Source organism: Triturus cristatus, chromosome 3_1, assembly GCF_964204655.1.
Source record: "Triturus cristatus chromosome 3_1, aTriCri1.1, whole genome shotgun sequence".
Lineage (NCBI taxonomy): Eukaryota > Metazoa > Chordata > Amphibia > Caudata > Salamandridae > Triturus > Triturus cristatus.
The window spans coordinates 448,100,720-448,115,514 of NC_140583.1; the positions used below are offsets into that span (position 1 = coordinate 448,100,720).

General features: G+C 42.9%; 1 protein-coding gene across 4 annotated transcripts in view; it reads left to right on the forward strand.

Moving 5' to 3' along the window:
• Window positions 1–14,795, forward strand: part of LOC146860386 (transient receptor potential cation channel subfamily M member 7-like) — a 1,286,036-nt gene that overhangs the window by 1,223,388 nt on the left and 47,853 nt on the right. For all 4 annotated transcript variants that reach the window (XM_085644245.1, XM_085644247.1, XM_085644246.1 and 1 more), the window contains one exon: window positions 10,286–10,337. In XM_085644245.1, the coding sequence (XP_085500371.1) occupies window positions 10,286–10,337 (52 nt within the window). The remainder of the gene's footprint in view (window positions 1–10,285; window positions 10,338–14,795) is intronic.

Genomic DNA, 14,795 nt, shown 5'->3' on the forward strand with positions numbered 1-14,795 from the left:
GACAGGACTGTGTGGAGAACAGAGCCAGATCTGTCAGGGGGCCTCATGAAAGGCTGGGGCTCTGGGCCAGAGCCCACTTTGCCCATGCCTTAAAACGTCTGTGTGTGTGTGTGTGTGTGTGTGTGTGTGTGTGTGGTCCGAGCACTGGATGTTGCACCCTATGGGAAGAAGGACATATAGGTTGTGAGAGTGTGTCATGTTTCTATGATGAACAGTGCTTCAAGCTTATGATAAACAATGAGGTCTGTGGGGTTTTGAGTGTATATTGCAGTGTGCATTGAGAATATATGGTGGTTTGCTAAATGTGTGTGAGATTGGGTCTATGTTTTGTGAGCTTGATGTGTGTGTGTCTGGGTGTGATAGTGGGGACAAATGGTGTCGAGCTCTGGGCTATTTAATGATATCTAACCTTGTAGGTGCTCAGTTTCCTAGCAGTGGGGCAATGCTTCTGTGCCAACGATCTTTTCTGCATTATCCTTATGCTGTGAAACCCCGGGCAGTTAGTTACCCTGAAGAGTTTAGTGAAGCAGGGTAACCGCTACACAACATCGTAATGTCAATTCCTGTAGAGGTGGATGCTGGGAAACGAGTTCCGCTTGTCTGACGTCTTCTTTTCAATATAGTTTTACTAGGAAACAAGTAATGTCACTTCCTGAACAGAAGGATGTTAGGAAATGCAGTGATGTCACTTCCTATAGAGGTGGAAACTAATAAATAGGATACAGTTATCTGGCTTCTACTTTTAAAGATGGTTCTGGAGGAAAACAATGTCACTTTCTGAAGAGGAGATTGCTGGAAAATACAGTGATGTTACTTCCGATAGAGGTGGAAACTAAAGTTGTTCATCTACATGGTTAGCACCTGCAAAATGTTAGATTGTAGAAAATGTATATACATGACCAGAGTTAGTGGAATATAACCTGCATGCTGAATTGAGGAGTTTTAATGTATTTGTTAGTTTGTGTTTATGCTCTCAGGAAGTTTAAATATGCAAATGCCTATTCAATGGCCTATTTAATACCAAAATAAATGTATAATTTAATCACAAGAATATGTAGTTCATACATAAGAGTTCTATATTTAAAATAAAAGGAGTGAACCTTACTGATGTACTTTAGATCATTCTATGCGCCCAACAAATATTGTTACTATTGTCCAGTGCAAATCAGCCTTAGTTCCTGCTCAAACTGCCAAGCCTCATCTGCTCTGAATGGGACCATGTAAACGGCTGGTTTAGTATAAGGTGCTCACTTATTTAATCAGGGGCAGCTCCTCCACTAGGGCGGAGGAGCGTTGCCCCACTGCTTTCTCACAGTGCGAGAAGCAGAAACATAAAATGGTAATAACTACCATTTTATGTTTCTGCTTCTTGCACTGCGAAAAAGCAGAAGAGTTGGGTTGAGGGCGGGGCTGCTCTGCAAGCAGGCTGGGCAGGGGTGGTGTGCCCACTCCTGAGTGCGCATGACTGGTTTGGTCGGCCCGCGCTATGTGCAATCTTTCCTTCTCAATGTAGGCTGCAATGCCTACTTCCCGTTCCGGAGAGCAGGAGAGCAGAGGCAACGTGGGACCTGGCCAGCGGCTAAGTTTAATTTTTTTATTATTCTTAAATTAACCCCTCGTGTGACCCCACCTCTCTGCGCAACCACCCCGCCCACCACCTGGCTGTCATGCCGGCCGCAACTGTATTTAAGTGATTCACCTTGCACTAATCCAGGCAACCCTTTGGGTTGGTTTATGTTGTCTTTGATTACCATAGAAAGCTCTTAAAGTGGTAGCTGTGGAGAGTAGCCTCAGGCTTATCTTGAAGGCGTGTTAAGCAGCTTGTTTTGGCAGTTCTAATCATGTAGTGTAGGTTAAATGAAAAAGAACCACACAGTGTATACATAAAAATATGTCTATTTATTACACAACACTCACTAACACATTTGTATATCTCCTACGCGGAGATAGCAACACAAATGCACGATAATATTTCAATTGCAATCAGGTAAGTAAGCACAAAATACAGTGGTCTCCATGGGGAGACCAAACGATATACTAAAAAAGTGGAATGCGAACTGCAAACGAAATCGGGGCTTGGACCAGGAGACTCTGAGGAGCTGGGAACACCAGGAACCACCTTAGGTAGGTACCCAGGAACCACACGAGGCTGTGTGGAGAGTGGAACTACAGCTGTGTGTCCAATAGAAGTCAACAGGAAAGTCATGGTTGCAGTCTTTAAGAAGGGCCCTTCCCAGTGGACCCTGAAGAAACCCAGTGGAAGACGGACGGTTGGTGATTCACCCCACCCGTGGATACCTCAGGAACCAGGATACCTACACCAGGAAAGCTGGGTACATAGGTGTGAAGTGACATCGGAAACCGCTGTGGACCACAATGGAGGGCTTCGGAAAAGGTGCCGCTGGAGAAGACTGTGCAAGAGTCCGGTGGAATCCAAGGGTGGAATCTTGAAGTGAAGAGCCTGTAAGCAGAGGGGACAGAGTCTATGCCACTCCGAGATGACCAGGAGGTACTCAAGAGCAATGGCCGATGTCGGACAGTTCAAAAGTGATGACTATGAACTTGTCACTGCAGCTGTGAGGGCCAGGTGATGCTGGGGAAGACCAACAACCATGCATGAGCTGTCCCACGTTCGAAGTCGAGAGCCAGAGGGTTGGTGTCTGGCAAGAACACTGAGAAGCCTTGGCAGCTGCATCTGGCGTGGTGAGCGAAGAAGGAGCAACGTTGGGACCAGCAAGGTTGAAGGGACTCACCACAAGCAGAAGAGTCAGAGCAGGTCCTGAGCAAGCTGGGAAGGTCCCGAGCAAGCAGGGAAGCCCACTAAAGCAGAAGAATACCCTCAGGAGGCCCCACAGGCCAAAGGCACAGAAATCTCAAGAGGACCTCCAATAGCTCACCAAGAAGGAAGAGCCATGGTGCAGAGGATGTTGTGCGGACACTGTACTTGGCAGGGAGAGATGTTGGAACTTCTTATAGCCCAAAGATATCAGGAGTGCAGAGCCAACAAGCCTTGGCAATGGCAAGTCTACACGGTGCACCGGGGTTCGGTCCCAGCGATTCAGACAAGGGACACTGACCTCAAAATTGCAGAGAGCACAGGTCAGGCCTCGAGGGAGTTGCAGAACCACCACCTGTGTTGCTGAGCCTTTTGAGGTCTGTGGGTTGTCAGGAGCAGCAGACCAGTCAGCTTTGTTGCGGTGTCTGCAGTTGCAGGGGAGTGACCTCGTCACTCCAAGGGAGATTAATTTGGGTGTCCTTGAAGCCAACAGGTCTGTTGAAGATTCTGGAAGAAGCACAGACACAGACAACGAAGAAGACTTGCAGAACAGCAAGACCAGGAGCAACAGGAGTCTTCCTTGATGGAGTCTCAGTTCCAGGCGAACTCCAAGTGTCCAGACGGTCGAAATGTGACAAGGTATTAGGCTTGAGTCTTGTCCCACGACAAATCTGAAGAACCGCCCACAGGTAAGCCCTTAAGTACTCTAGAGGCAGGGTTGGAACGACTCGGGGCTCCCTTCCAGAGGAGGAGCGGGACAGAGGGGAGGATACTCCCATGTCCTTTTTCCAGTTTTGCACTACAGCGGAAGCCAAGGGCTCCTTGAACTGGCTCAAACTGGAGTATGCAAGAATGGCACCAAATGTCTGGTGGCGCTGGCAAGGGCACCACCCCAGCCCAATACACTAAATCCTGTATGAGAGGGGGTCACACCTCCCTGTGACAGGAAACCTATTGTTCTACCTTCCTCTGCTTGAGTTTGGCTCAGCAGCAGGTAGGCAGAATCTTGTCTGTGGTGGACAGCAGCACTAGCGTGCTGTCAGACCCCAAAAGGGTATTACCGGTAGTACAGGGAGGTACTCCAAGGGAGCCCCTCAGTATATAGGTTCATACTTTTAACACTGGAATCTTTGTTGGGGTGTGATTCCAACATGTTTGGTACCAAACATGACTGGATTCAGTGCAGCCACTATATAGTTAGACATCTCGTAATGACTGATGTCCACTATATCTATAAAAATGGCTGACCGCACTTACAAAGCCTGTAGAATCGACTCCGGGGTTTGTAGGATTGTCCTGCTCATGCAGGGGCACCCTCACACTTATAACCAAGCACCATGCCTTCAGGATTAAAAGGCCTGCCCTAGGGGTGACTTATAGGTTTTAAGTGCAGTGACCTCAGATATAAGAAAACGTATATCTGTCGTGAGAGGTGAAAGCACCAACTCACACAGGGTGCAATGGCAGGCCTGTAGTCACAATTTAAGTGGTCTCTCATGGGTGGCACAATATATGCTGTAGTCCATGGGAGACTGCTGGTGCACCTATGCCCTGGGTACCTTAGTACCATATACTAGAAACTTACAAGGGTACACCAGTAGCTAATTTGGGATGTACAGAAGAACTTACCATGGTCAATTTAGGGAGAAAGCACAGTGACTGGGGTCCTGATTAGCAGGATGCTAGTCAGACTAGTCCAAAAGCTACTAACACCAAGCACAAAATGGGGGTTACCATGAAATCAGATCCTACTTTCCTACAGACAACAATTCCAAACAGTTTCTACCTTGTTGAGGCCTATCATGGATATGTAGTTTGCATCGCTCTTGGCAGGGAGCAAGAGGCCCAATCCTTGACAGTACATCCCCACTACATCGATCCTCCTGTATCGATATGACCATTACAGATAAAGCCACAACATTGTGCAATACAATTTAAATTTGAGGTAAAAATAAGGAATAATGGTTAATTAAATATTGTTTTAAAAAGCGTATGGTTGTATTTAAATTCATATTTGGGGTAAATTAATTACTCTAATGTAATTTATTTTAATTTAATTCAATTAACTAGATTAGAGATAGGACTGATGTTAGGATCAGGTGACACATAATCATTCTAATTAATTTAAATAAGGGCTAAGTTTTAGGTTAGTATGACAATCATGTTAAGGAAAATGTTATTTATATATATATAAATGTCCACCAAAGTGCTCTTTAGCATTGGGAGGTCACAGATTCCAGCAAGGTGAGGCTGTTGTTTTGCACTTTCAAGACGTTTTCCAGCACAGCGCTTCAAATGATAATTAAGCCTGCCTAATGCTCTGCAACCTACTGTAGGATAAAAATAAGCCTGAATTCAGCAAAAGAACATTTGAACTTACTACAAGTGAACAAGGACACTCGCATCATGAACTTTCTGGTCCAGCATGCACCAGATATGTGCACTGAGCACACACCCACTGACCAACAGTGATGTTAATAAAGCTGCAATTTAAAATGAATGCGAGGCTCAGATGTCTTTTGTGGCAGCCCAGGAAGAAGGGGTTTTCAACCTTGAAACGCGTTGGCAAGCACAATTACGTAAAGGAACATTAAAGCAGGCTGCATCATGAAGCTGTATGGCGAAGCTCTGTGAGTGACCTCCCAATGCTAAAGGGCACTTTGGAGATAATATATATATATATATATATATATATATCTACTGGCGGTCGCCAGTAGATAGTTATAGTTAGGACCGTGTTTCCATAGGAAATCCGCAACATTCTATTTGGAATAACTTTGGCGCCGGTCGACGAATCCTCGCGAAATTTTCAAAACTAATGGGGCGCTACGCTCCGCTCCTACCCTGAAAGTCTCGGGGGGATTCGTCAAGCGGGGGCTGAGAAAAAAGGGGGGTCCCAAAACGCGTTTTCCCCATGCATTTTCCCATAGGACCTTTAGTCCGAGCTACAGCCCGAACGGCTGAACAGAATTACTTGAAATTTGGCAGAGAGGTAGTCCTCAGGTCAAGGATGTGCCTTTTGTAGGTCTGGTGTAAATCTGTTCAGTAGGTCCTGAGAAAATAGCATTTAAATCAATATATATATCTGTAAGCGCGCTCCGTGCGCTTACCGTAAGCTTACCGTACGCGTACGGTGCCGTGCGCGAGCTCAATTCTGATTGGTGGTTACATGACTGTAAACATTCGAATCGGTCGAAATCAGGAAGTGTCGGCCGCCATTTTCTGTCTCTCGCACTGACAAACAAAGGAGGGGAACGTGAAAAGGGGGCAACGAAGAGAGTTGCAGACCCCTAGTGTTTGTCAGGGGGTCCAAGAAGGACCCAAAAGTACGAAAAATACATTTAATAATTTTTTTAAAAAATCGCGGAGTGCGCGTACGGTAAGCTTACCGTACGCGCACGGGAAAAAAAAATAAAAAAAAAATAAAGAAGTAACAATCACATTTATTAAATAAATTAAAGGACCCACAAGGGTGAAAAAAACAAATGTTACTGTGTAAAAAAAGGGGAGGCGCGCACGGCATGGACTGCGCAACGTGGGCGCTCGGTGCGCGATGCGCACCGAGCGCCCACAGCGCGCGCACGGTGCGCGAAGCGCACCGTGCGTGCAGGGTGTGCGCACAGTGAAAAACCAGAAAAAAAAATTAAAAATAAATACATAACTTAGCATTTAAAAAAACGTACAAATTCACTGAAAAAACCATAGGTTTCACACATGTTATAGTTAGGAATTATCATTTACAAAACCTTGCAAATTCACTTAAAAAACCGTAGGTTTCACACATGTTATAGTTAGCTGTACATTTCACTCGTAAAAAACCAATGAAATTCCACGTTATAGTTAGATCAGGTAACTATAACTTGCGCGACCGCAATCCACAATGTGTAATTTCAGATGTCATCATTGATGTCATGAGTGATGTCACTGACCATGTCATGAGTGATGTAATATGTGACGTCATCAGCAGTTTATTGTGGGCGCGCAAGTTATAGTTACCTGATCTAACTATAACGTGGAATTTCATTGGTTTTTTACGAGTGAAATGTACAGCTAACTATAACATGTGTGAAACCTTTTTTAAGTGAATTTTCAAGGTTTTGTAAATGATAATTCCTAACTATAACGTGTGTGAAACCTATGGTTTTTTCAGTGAATATAGATATATATATATATATATATATATATATATCTATATTCACTGAAAAAACCATAGGTTTCACACATGTTATAGTTAGCTGTACATTTCACTCGTAAAAAACCAATGAAATTCCACGTTATAGTTAGATCAGGTAACTATAACTTGCGCGCCCACAATAAACTGCTGATGATGTCACATATTACATCACTCATGACATGGTCAGTGACATCACTCATGACATCAATGATGCCGTGCGCGCCTCGCCTTTTTTTACGCAGTAACATTTGTTTTTTTCTCCCTTGTGGGTCCTTTAATTTATTTAATAAATGTGATTGTTACTTATTTATTTTTTATTTTTTATTTTTTTTGCCGTGCGCGTACGGTAAGCTTACCGTACGCGTATCCCGCGATTTTTTAAAAAAATTATTAAATTTATTTTTCGTACTTTTGGGTCCTTCTTGGACCCCCTGAAAAACACTAGGGGGTCTGCAACTCTCTTCGTTGCCCCCGTTTCACGTTCCCCACCTTTGTTTCTCAGTGCGAGAGACAGAAAATGGCGGCCGACACTTCCTGATTTCGACCGATTCGAATGTTTACAGTCATGTAACCACCAATCAGAATTGAGCTCGCGCACGGCACCGTACGCGTACGGTAAGCTTACGGTAAGCGCACGGAGCGCGCTTACAGATATATATATTGATTTAAATGCTATTTTCTCAGGACCTACTGAACAGATTTACACCAGACCTACAAAAGGCACATCCTTGACCTGAGGACTACCTCTCTGCCAAATTTCAAGTAATTCTGTTCAGCCGTTCGGGCTGTAGCTGTGTCTAAAGGTCCTATGGAAAAATGCATGGGGAAAACGCGTTTTGGGACCCCCCTTTTTTCTCAGCCCCCGCTTGACGAATCCCCCCGAGACTTTCAGGGTAGGAGCGGAGCGTAGCGCCCCATTAGTTTTGAAAATTTCGCGAGGATTCGTCGACCGGCGCCAAAGTAATTCCAAATAGAATGTTGCGGATTTCCTATGGAAACACGGTCCTAACTATAACTATCTACTGGCGACCGCCAGTAGATTATATATATATATATATATATATATATATATATATATATATATATATATATTTCATATATATATATTTATTTATTTTTATTTTCTTAAGAGTTAGGCTAGCAGATGGTTATTACTTGGCATATGGTTCTGACTGACTTTTTGCCAGGTCTTCTTGCTGGTGTTAACAGACATATATAAATATTGCTTTAACAAAAATCAAGAGTTAGGGCAATATCAGGAATATGTTTAAATAAATGTGATGAAATTTAAATTATGCAAAGGTAAGGTCTGTGGTTGGTATTAGGGTTGCATTAAGGATAATTATTTAATTTCGGTTAAAATAAATAGGAGTTATGAACAGCATTGGAGGAGGCTGAGTGGGTAATTATATAATGTTGAATGTAAATTCATTATAAAATGTGAAATGTATCTTAACTGAAAAGCGGTCATTAGAGATGTAGGTCTGGAATAGTGAGGCTGAAGTATTAAAATTACATGTGAAAGTTAGATGAATTACATAGTGTCTGTTAAAGTAGTGTCATCCATGTAGGTGTACCTGGAGGACATTGACCTGGAAGTAATGGATGTTACTCTGGGCTGTTTCTATGTAGTTGTTTTTAGTTTGTTTATGCTATTATCGAAAGGGACCAAGCGTCTGCAAATCAACCGTGGTCTTTTTCTAATAGATACAGCCCATCTTGAGCAACCTCAATGAGTTAAAACATGGTGGACTTGAATGCTGCCCGGATTAATTTCCAGTGGCTGAGATAGCTTCAAGTATTCCATCCTTCTCATATTTGTTTTATCAATGGGAATCCTTCAGTAGAACCGGCATGGGTTTGCCCAGATGTTGGTTCCTGCTCATTGCACTACAGAGCACGGGCTGTATTACAATGATGAGGCCCAACAGTAACATAACATATCTATGTTGCCCATGTTACCTTGCATGTGGGACACAGCTCAGCAGTGAAGGCAGGACTGTTTCTACTGTAACAGGAATAAAACAAGACTGATTCTCATGTGGTTGGTACCTGTTTGCAGTGGTACAATGTGCAACGAATTGACTAGAACACAGTCCAGAGCGATTACAATTGGTGGATATTTATTCAGTCACTCCATCCACTACTTTTTCTTACTATAAATGGGGCAATCTGTGAGTTTATAGCATGTCAGCTTTGTAATTTCTCGATTCCATTGTTGTTGTATAATTAATAAAAATAATTTAAAAAACAATTGCACAAACACTTATTCCTGACTATCTAAAATAAATGGACTAGATCGTGGAAGTTAAAATAACGTTAATCACGACCAGCACAGTCCAATTGTTTATCTAAAAGTTAACTGCTTGCAATTCAGTTTCCTTAGATATTGTTATCTTCAAGGTAGCTACTAAACGAGGATCTTTGCTTGTTTGAGTCCATAATTTTACTACAGCATTGATAAATGGTAGATCTGGAGAAGGGGTATGAGAAGAAAGTGAATTCAAGGGGTGTTTACTGATTCATGCTACCGCTATCCCATGAAGTGGCAGTGATATATTTGGTTAGTACCCTAACCGCTGCAAGAACGATGGACTTTGTTCAGACTTTTCAGTTTCATGCATATTCTCCAATGTAGTTCATTCAGCCTCACTTCTCAAAGGCAGCCTCCTTGTTTGCAGCTGTGAACCACTACTGTGTGATTGACAGATGTCCGCCTCTTGAAGCACACTGCCATTTAGCACCATTTGCAACAATTCAAAGTGCATCTCCATGCTGCTTCCACCAGCAGATATGGCCTGTCACCGACCCTATCCAGGTCCGACCCAAAGGACACTTGCTACCTGCTCTAATTCCTTCGCACTACCATGTCCTGATCTTGACACTGAAACAGCAACTGAAAGTATTCTAGCATGCTGATATAAGCGGCCTTTAAGCAACAAACCCCAGCAGGAACCAGGGAGACATGAGGGTACTGACCCAAGCCCACAGTCTAATGTGATTGGTGAGTTTAGTAAGAGGGTGCACCGCTGGCTGCTGCTCTGTGAACATGGTCATTCTAAGATTCAGGCTGAAAAATCTTCAATCAGTGGCCTTCCCTGGTCATCTTTCTGGTGCTGCAAATAGACCTGTCAGCAGGGTTTTCTCTCTTAATCTGTCTATTAGACTGTGGAGGACAACAATTCATAGATAAAGCGTTCTCTGTGCCCTTTTGGAGTGCTGTTTCTCAAGAAATTGTAGTTTGATAATGCATATTATATTTGATAAAGCTTATAAATTGAGATTCGTATACACAGTATTACAGTATGCATTTTTGTTACTTTTTATTTCTATAGGAGTTGGTGAGAATTTAACAGACCCCTCTGTGATCAAAGCTGGAGAAACTAGGTAAGAAAAGTCTTCTAAATAAGGTAAATGTGGATGTGAGTAATTCATTTATTTGTGAACAAGTATTGCTTGCATATTATGAGTAACTGCTTTTGCTTGCTGTGGCCTTACATGAGGATGATGCAGGGAATTGGTATTGAAATCAGTAAAAGCTGTTCCCCTTGAACTTCAACACAACCAAACAGGAGGTGGATTATCCAACATGAGGAGAAAAGGACTCAGTCAGAAACCTGGATGTAGTGATGCGTTAAAACTCTGAATTAATTGCTCAGGATAATGGTGTGCACCTGAGCAGACTAGATCAGGTGGTCGAGGGATCACCTGCCTTTGTTCATGGCAGGCAGAAGCTTACTTCTAAAAATGGTGGTGCTAACTCGACTTTTATACATATTTCTGAATGTACTAATGGTCCCAACTTCAGCATTTTTTAGACATTACAGGCCACTGTGCTTACTTTAATAGGATCTGTCAATCAGTTCAAAGTAAGATGAGAGGTCATGGTATGAACCTATGAGAAAGGAGTTATATCTGTCCCTGAATTTGAAGTACTTTAATGGATTGAATGGATAGGTCAGCGATTCATGGGCATACCACAGAAACAGCTCCACACTACTAGAATATGGATGAAAGTACATACTCACAAAGGTAGAAAGTCAACTGCTCAAGCCTACCTTGTCCCCCAGGCAACCACTATAAGATTTGACAACTAGCCCACTGATTACTGTTCTGGCTGAAACAGACTCATGACGTATTCCTACCAGTTTCAAGAAAGTGCACCTACTTCCATTCTGTGAAGGACTTCAAAGAGGGAATGATCACTGAGGGAGTTGAGTCCCTTCTCTGCATTTAGAAATGTCACAGTTGCCTGCAAGTTTGAAGTGCAAAAAGTGTTCACCAAGTATTCTTCTTGGAACATCAAATATACATTTTGACTGTTCTGGTAACACCTTCAGAGGCATAAGCCGTGTCAATTATCACAAGGATTTTGTTCTTCATATTGATCATAGATGGGTATCAGTAAGATGAGCCATTACTATTATTCTGTTGGGTTGCTTAACAGTGGATATCACCTTTGGGCATAAAGAGGAAAGGCGCCATCAGTAATCAAATCCGGTATAATGTCAGCAGCTGTGAAGCCACCAGCTCAAAATATCTGTAATAAAACTCAACCATGAGTCAGCCAGAACCTGAAGCCTTACCACCAGAAAATCATTTAAAAGCTTCTCAAATTTCACCTATCATGGAGTGCTCCAACAGGGATTTCTGATGGCTTTGCAATCATAGCAAACTCCACATTATCCAAAAGTGGCTTATTTCAGTACCAGACATCCTTACCTTGGACTCGTACAACTCAGAGTAGTAACTGACAAAATTATCTGATAGAGCCCCATACGTATACCGGAAAAAGCCATCTGTTGTATAGATACTATGTACTAAAGGGCTAGGCCTCGGACTTCTGAGAAGCCATCCCAGGCTTATCTCCTTTGCCATACATCCTGGCTCTCGGAATAGTATTTCCAAATTTGGCTTCCTTCTTAGCAACCTCTCTGAAGTAAAACAATGTTGAGCCTGGATATCCGACATGTAAATTGGGGCTTTTAGTACATCCCAAAGTGAGCCTGTAGTCAGACTAGCTTGGTCAATTGTGGTCTGACTGATTTTAAGACTTTTGTGTCTTTGTAGATACACACCCTCACACCAAACCTCTCGATGTGTACCTTAAAGGTCTCCCAAAACATACTCATATTGGGGGCAGAGCTGAGATTATTCTCAAATAAATTCAAAATGTCTTCTCAGATTTTAAGTTCGTAGTTAAGTGGTTAGGTTTTTCGGGATTATGTCAAACTCTACAAAAGAGTCCATGAGGTACTCAGAAATTAACCAGTAATCAATAAGAGATAATGTGTCATGCAAGCTAATTTTTCTTACATCTACGTGTCAATAAGCAAACTCTTGAGGCAATGATGTAAAAAAGATTGTGTATGACAATCCACCAATCTCCCATATAACAGTAGATGTGGTGCAGAAATGACAAAAACCCTGCAGCCATACTCGCTCTACAGTTAAATAGAGTTTGGGTGAATGAGAGAGAGGGACATGAATAATGGATATAGGCCCACAAGTTCAGTTATTGTCCAGCACAAGTCACTCCTCCCATTGTTTACAGGCTTCTCATGTTATGGAAACTCCTACAAAATAACACTATTAATAACTTGGTTGACGTAGCACGACCTTAAACCTCCCCACTTGTCTGCTTACTTGATGCTCCTTGATAGAGCAGCTGAGCACTCTGGCAGAATCCAGGCAATTCTTAATTTGTGAAAGAAAGAGTGTTGGTGCTCGAAGATCTGCTCAGAAGCTGTCAGCCGGTGCAATTAATCTTTGGCGCGTCCGCAAACCAAGGATGGTAGTCTTTAATACACTACTAGATACTCCCTACCCCTTTTTCTCTTTTACAGGGTCCAGTTTCTCTTTTACAGGGTCCAGTTGTCTTCCTTTCTGACAGTTTTGCTGTCTTTCTCTTCCTCCATCTTTCCAATCAGTGTGTTTTTCCTTGAGGAAATGTCTTATGCCGAAAAATAAGTGCACGTGCCCCCCGCACCAGCAACGACTGACTCAAATTAAGCACTGGTTCCAAGAACTCTCTGCAGACTCGGGAGCTCCAGCAGTTGACGCACGTGCAAATGGTAAACCGTAGTAATGATGTCTTATCAAAAGAGGGAACAAATGTTCCCTAAGGAGAGAAGGGAAACTAGGAGAGTGTGAAGGGAAACATGTGAATGGGAGTCATGAATGGTCAATGACACAGATAGCCCGAAAAACAATAAAGTTGAGAGGCAATTTCGTCTGTTCCTCTATCGCTACTTAAACTAATGTAGAAGTGCCCTCCAGCCATTGTGGCGTTCTTGGACACTTGAAGTCTTCCCTTATTTTTGAGTCTTAGTTTTCTAGGGAGAAGCATAGCATATTTTTACACATTCTGTCAAAGCCGAATCTTGCTAGCCAAAAAGCCTCATGCACAGCATTGATAAAGTCTGTGATTATCATCTCTATATTTTCATGAACCAGTCAGTCTCCCTATCTCTTCAGTGAAGGGGCCCTTTCCCCTGCAGAAAAGTCCAAAAAGGATACCTAATCACATAGCTCCACAAACACAAATTCAGAAATTTGGTGCATTCCCCTCATATGTGCACATTTGAGGACCCCGCCACTAAAATATTATTCCACCTTGGTTGCCACACCAAGTCCATTCTTAGCCAACATTAGCTGTATAACAGTCTGCATTTTTAGTAATTTTTCATTACCATTCATGTTGTCATTCTTTAGTTCCGAAAAAGCACCATTCCACCATGGTCAATCCTTTTTACCTGCTTGTCCAGGCACTCACGCATATGATACATTCTATATGGTGAAAGTCTCTATCTTGCTAGCAACTGTAATCGAAGTGGATTGCATTTCCCTCGGGATTGTTTTCCATTCAGGATCAAATGCATCAGTAGTTGAAGAAGTTGAATAGAAAGCAGTCCGATTTCAGGATTTACCAGGTGCCAAAGAAATGTTCTTGCAATCAAATGGCAGCGTGAGCATCCTGGAAACATCCTTGATCATAGCAGAGCAAGGCCTTGTTGTACCACTGGATGAACACTGTAAATGTCCCCCTCAGCAGTGGCTGAAGGAACCAGCATGTCATGAAGCTAGGGTAGAAGACAGGGACACCTCAACTAAGAATCAATTTCAGCACTAAACCGCCACCTGAGAGATATAGAGCAGTCTATGCAACCAACTTTCCAAGGTCCCAGTGAAGAGTGTCCTAAAAAATGAATAAGGAGGCACAACAAAGTGAGATCTAATGCAATTCAACTATGTCATTTAGACAGAGCTTTATCCGTACTGGAAAAGAGTATTTGAGCCAATAAAGAGAGTTGTATGAGTGACACAATGGTGACGGTAAACCTTAGGCACGCCAACTCCTCTACAAAGACAGTGCTCCACTTGTGGGTCGGTCCATGCATGGCTGTGTCACATTAAAGTCTTCCAGCAGATGACTATGATGATCAAATGATCAAGGGTAGTAGAAAGAAGCAAATGCAACCTCTTGAAACCACCAATCCAAGCAAAGAAACCACATGTGGGCACAGGAGCTCTCCCACTCCATCAAAAGCCCTATTATGTATTTGCCGCACTCTCCCACTTTGTTCCACAGTACCCCCTTAGCTGAGTCTGTTGGAAAAGCTGTTCACAGTGCAGGTGCAACCTCATGCCAGCACTGTAAACAGGGAATTAGTGAAAGGCTGAGTGGCTGCTTGAAGCCACCAGCCGCCTTTCAAAACATTTGGCAACCCGGCCTGCAATTCAAAGGGGACATAGATCCCCTTGCAGGAACATTGAGTGACTACACCATGTGATCTCCTAAGGAGCATGATCGGGGTGTGCACTGATTGTACACCACACTCAGTG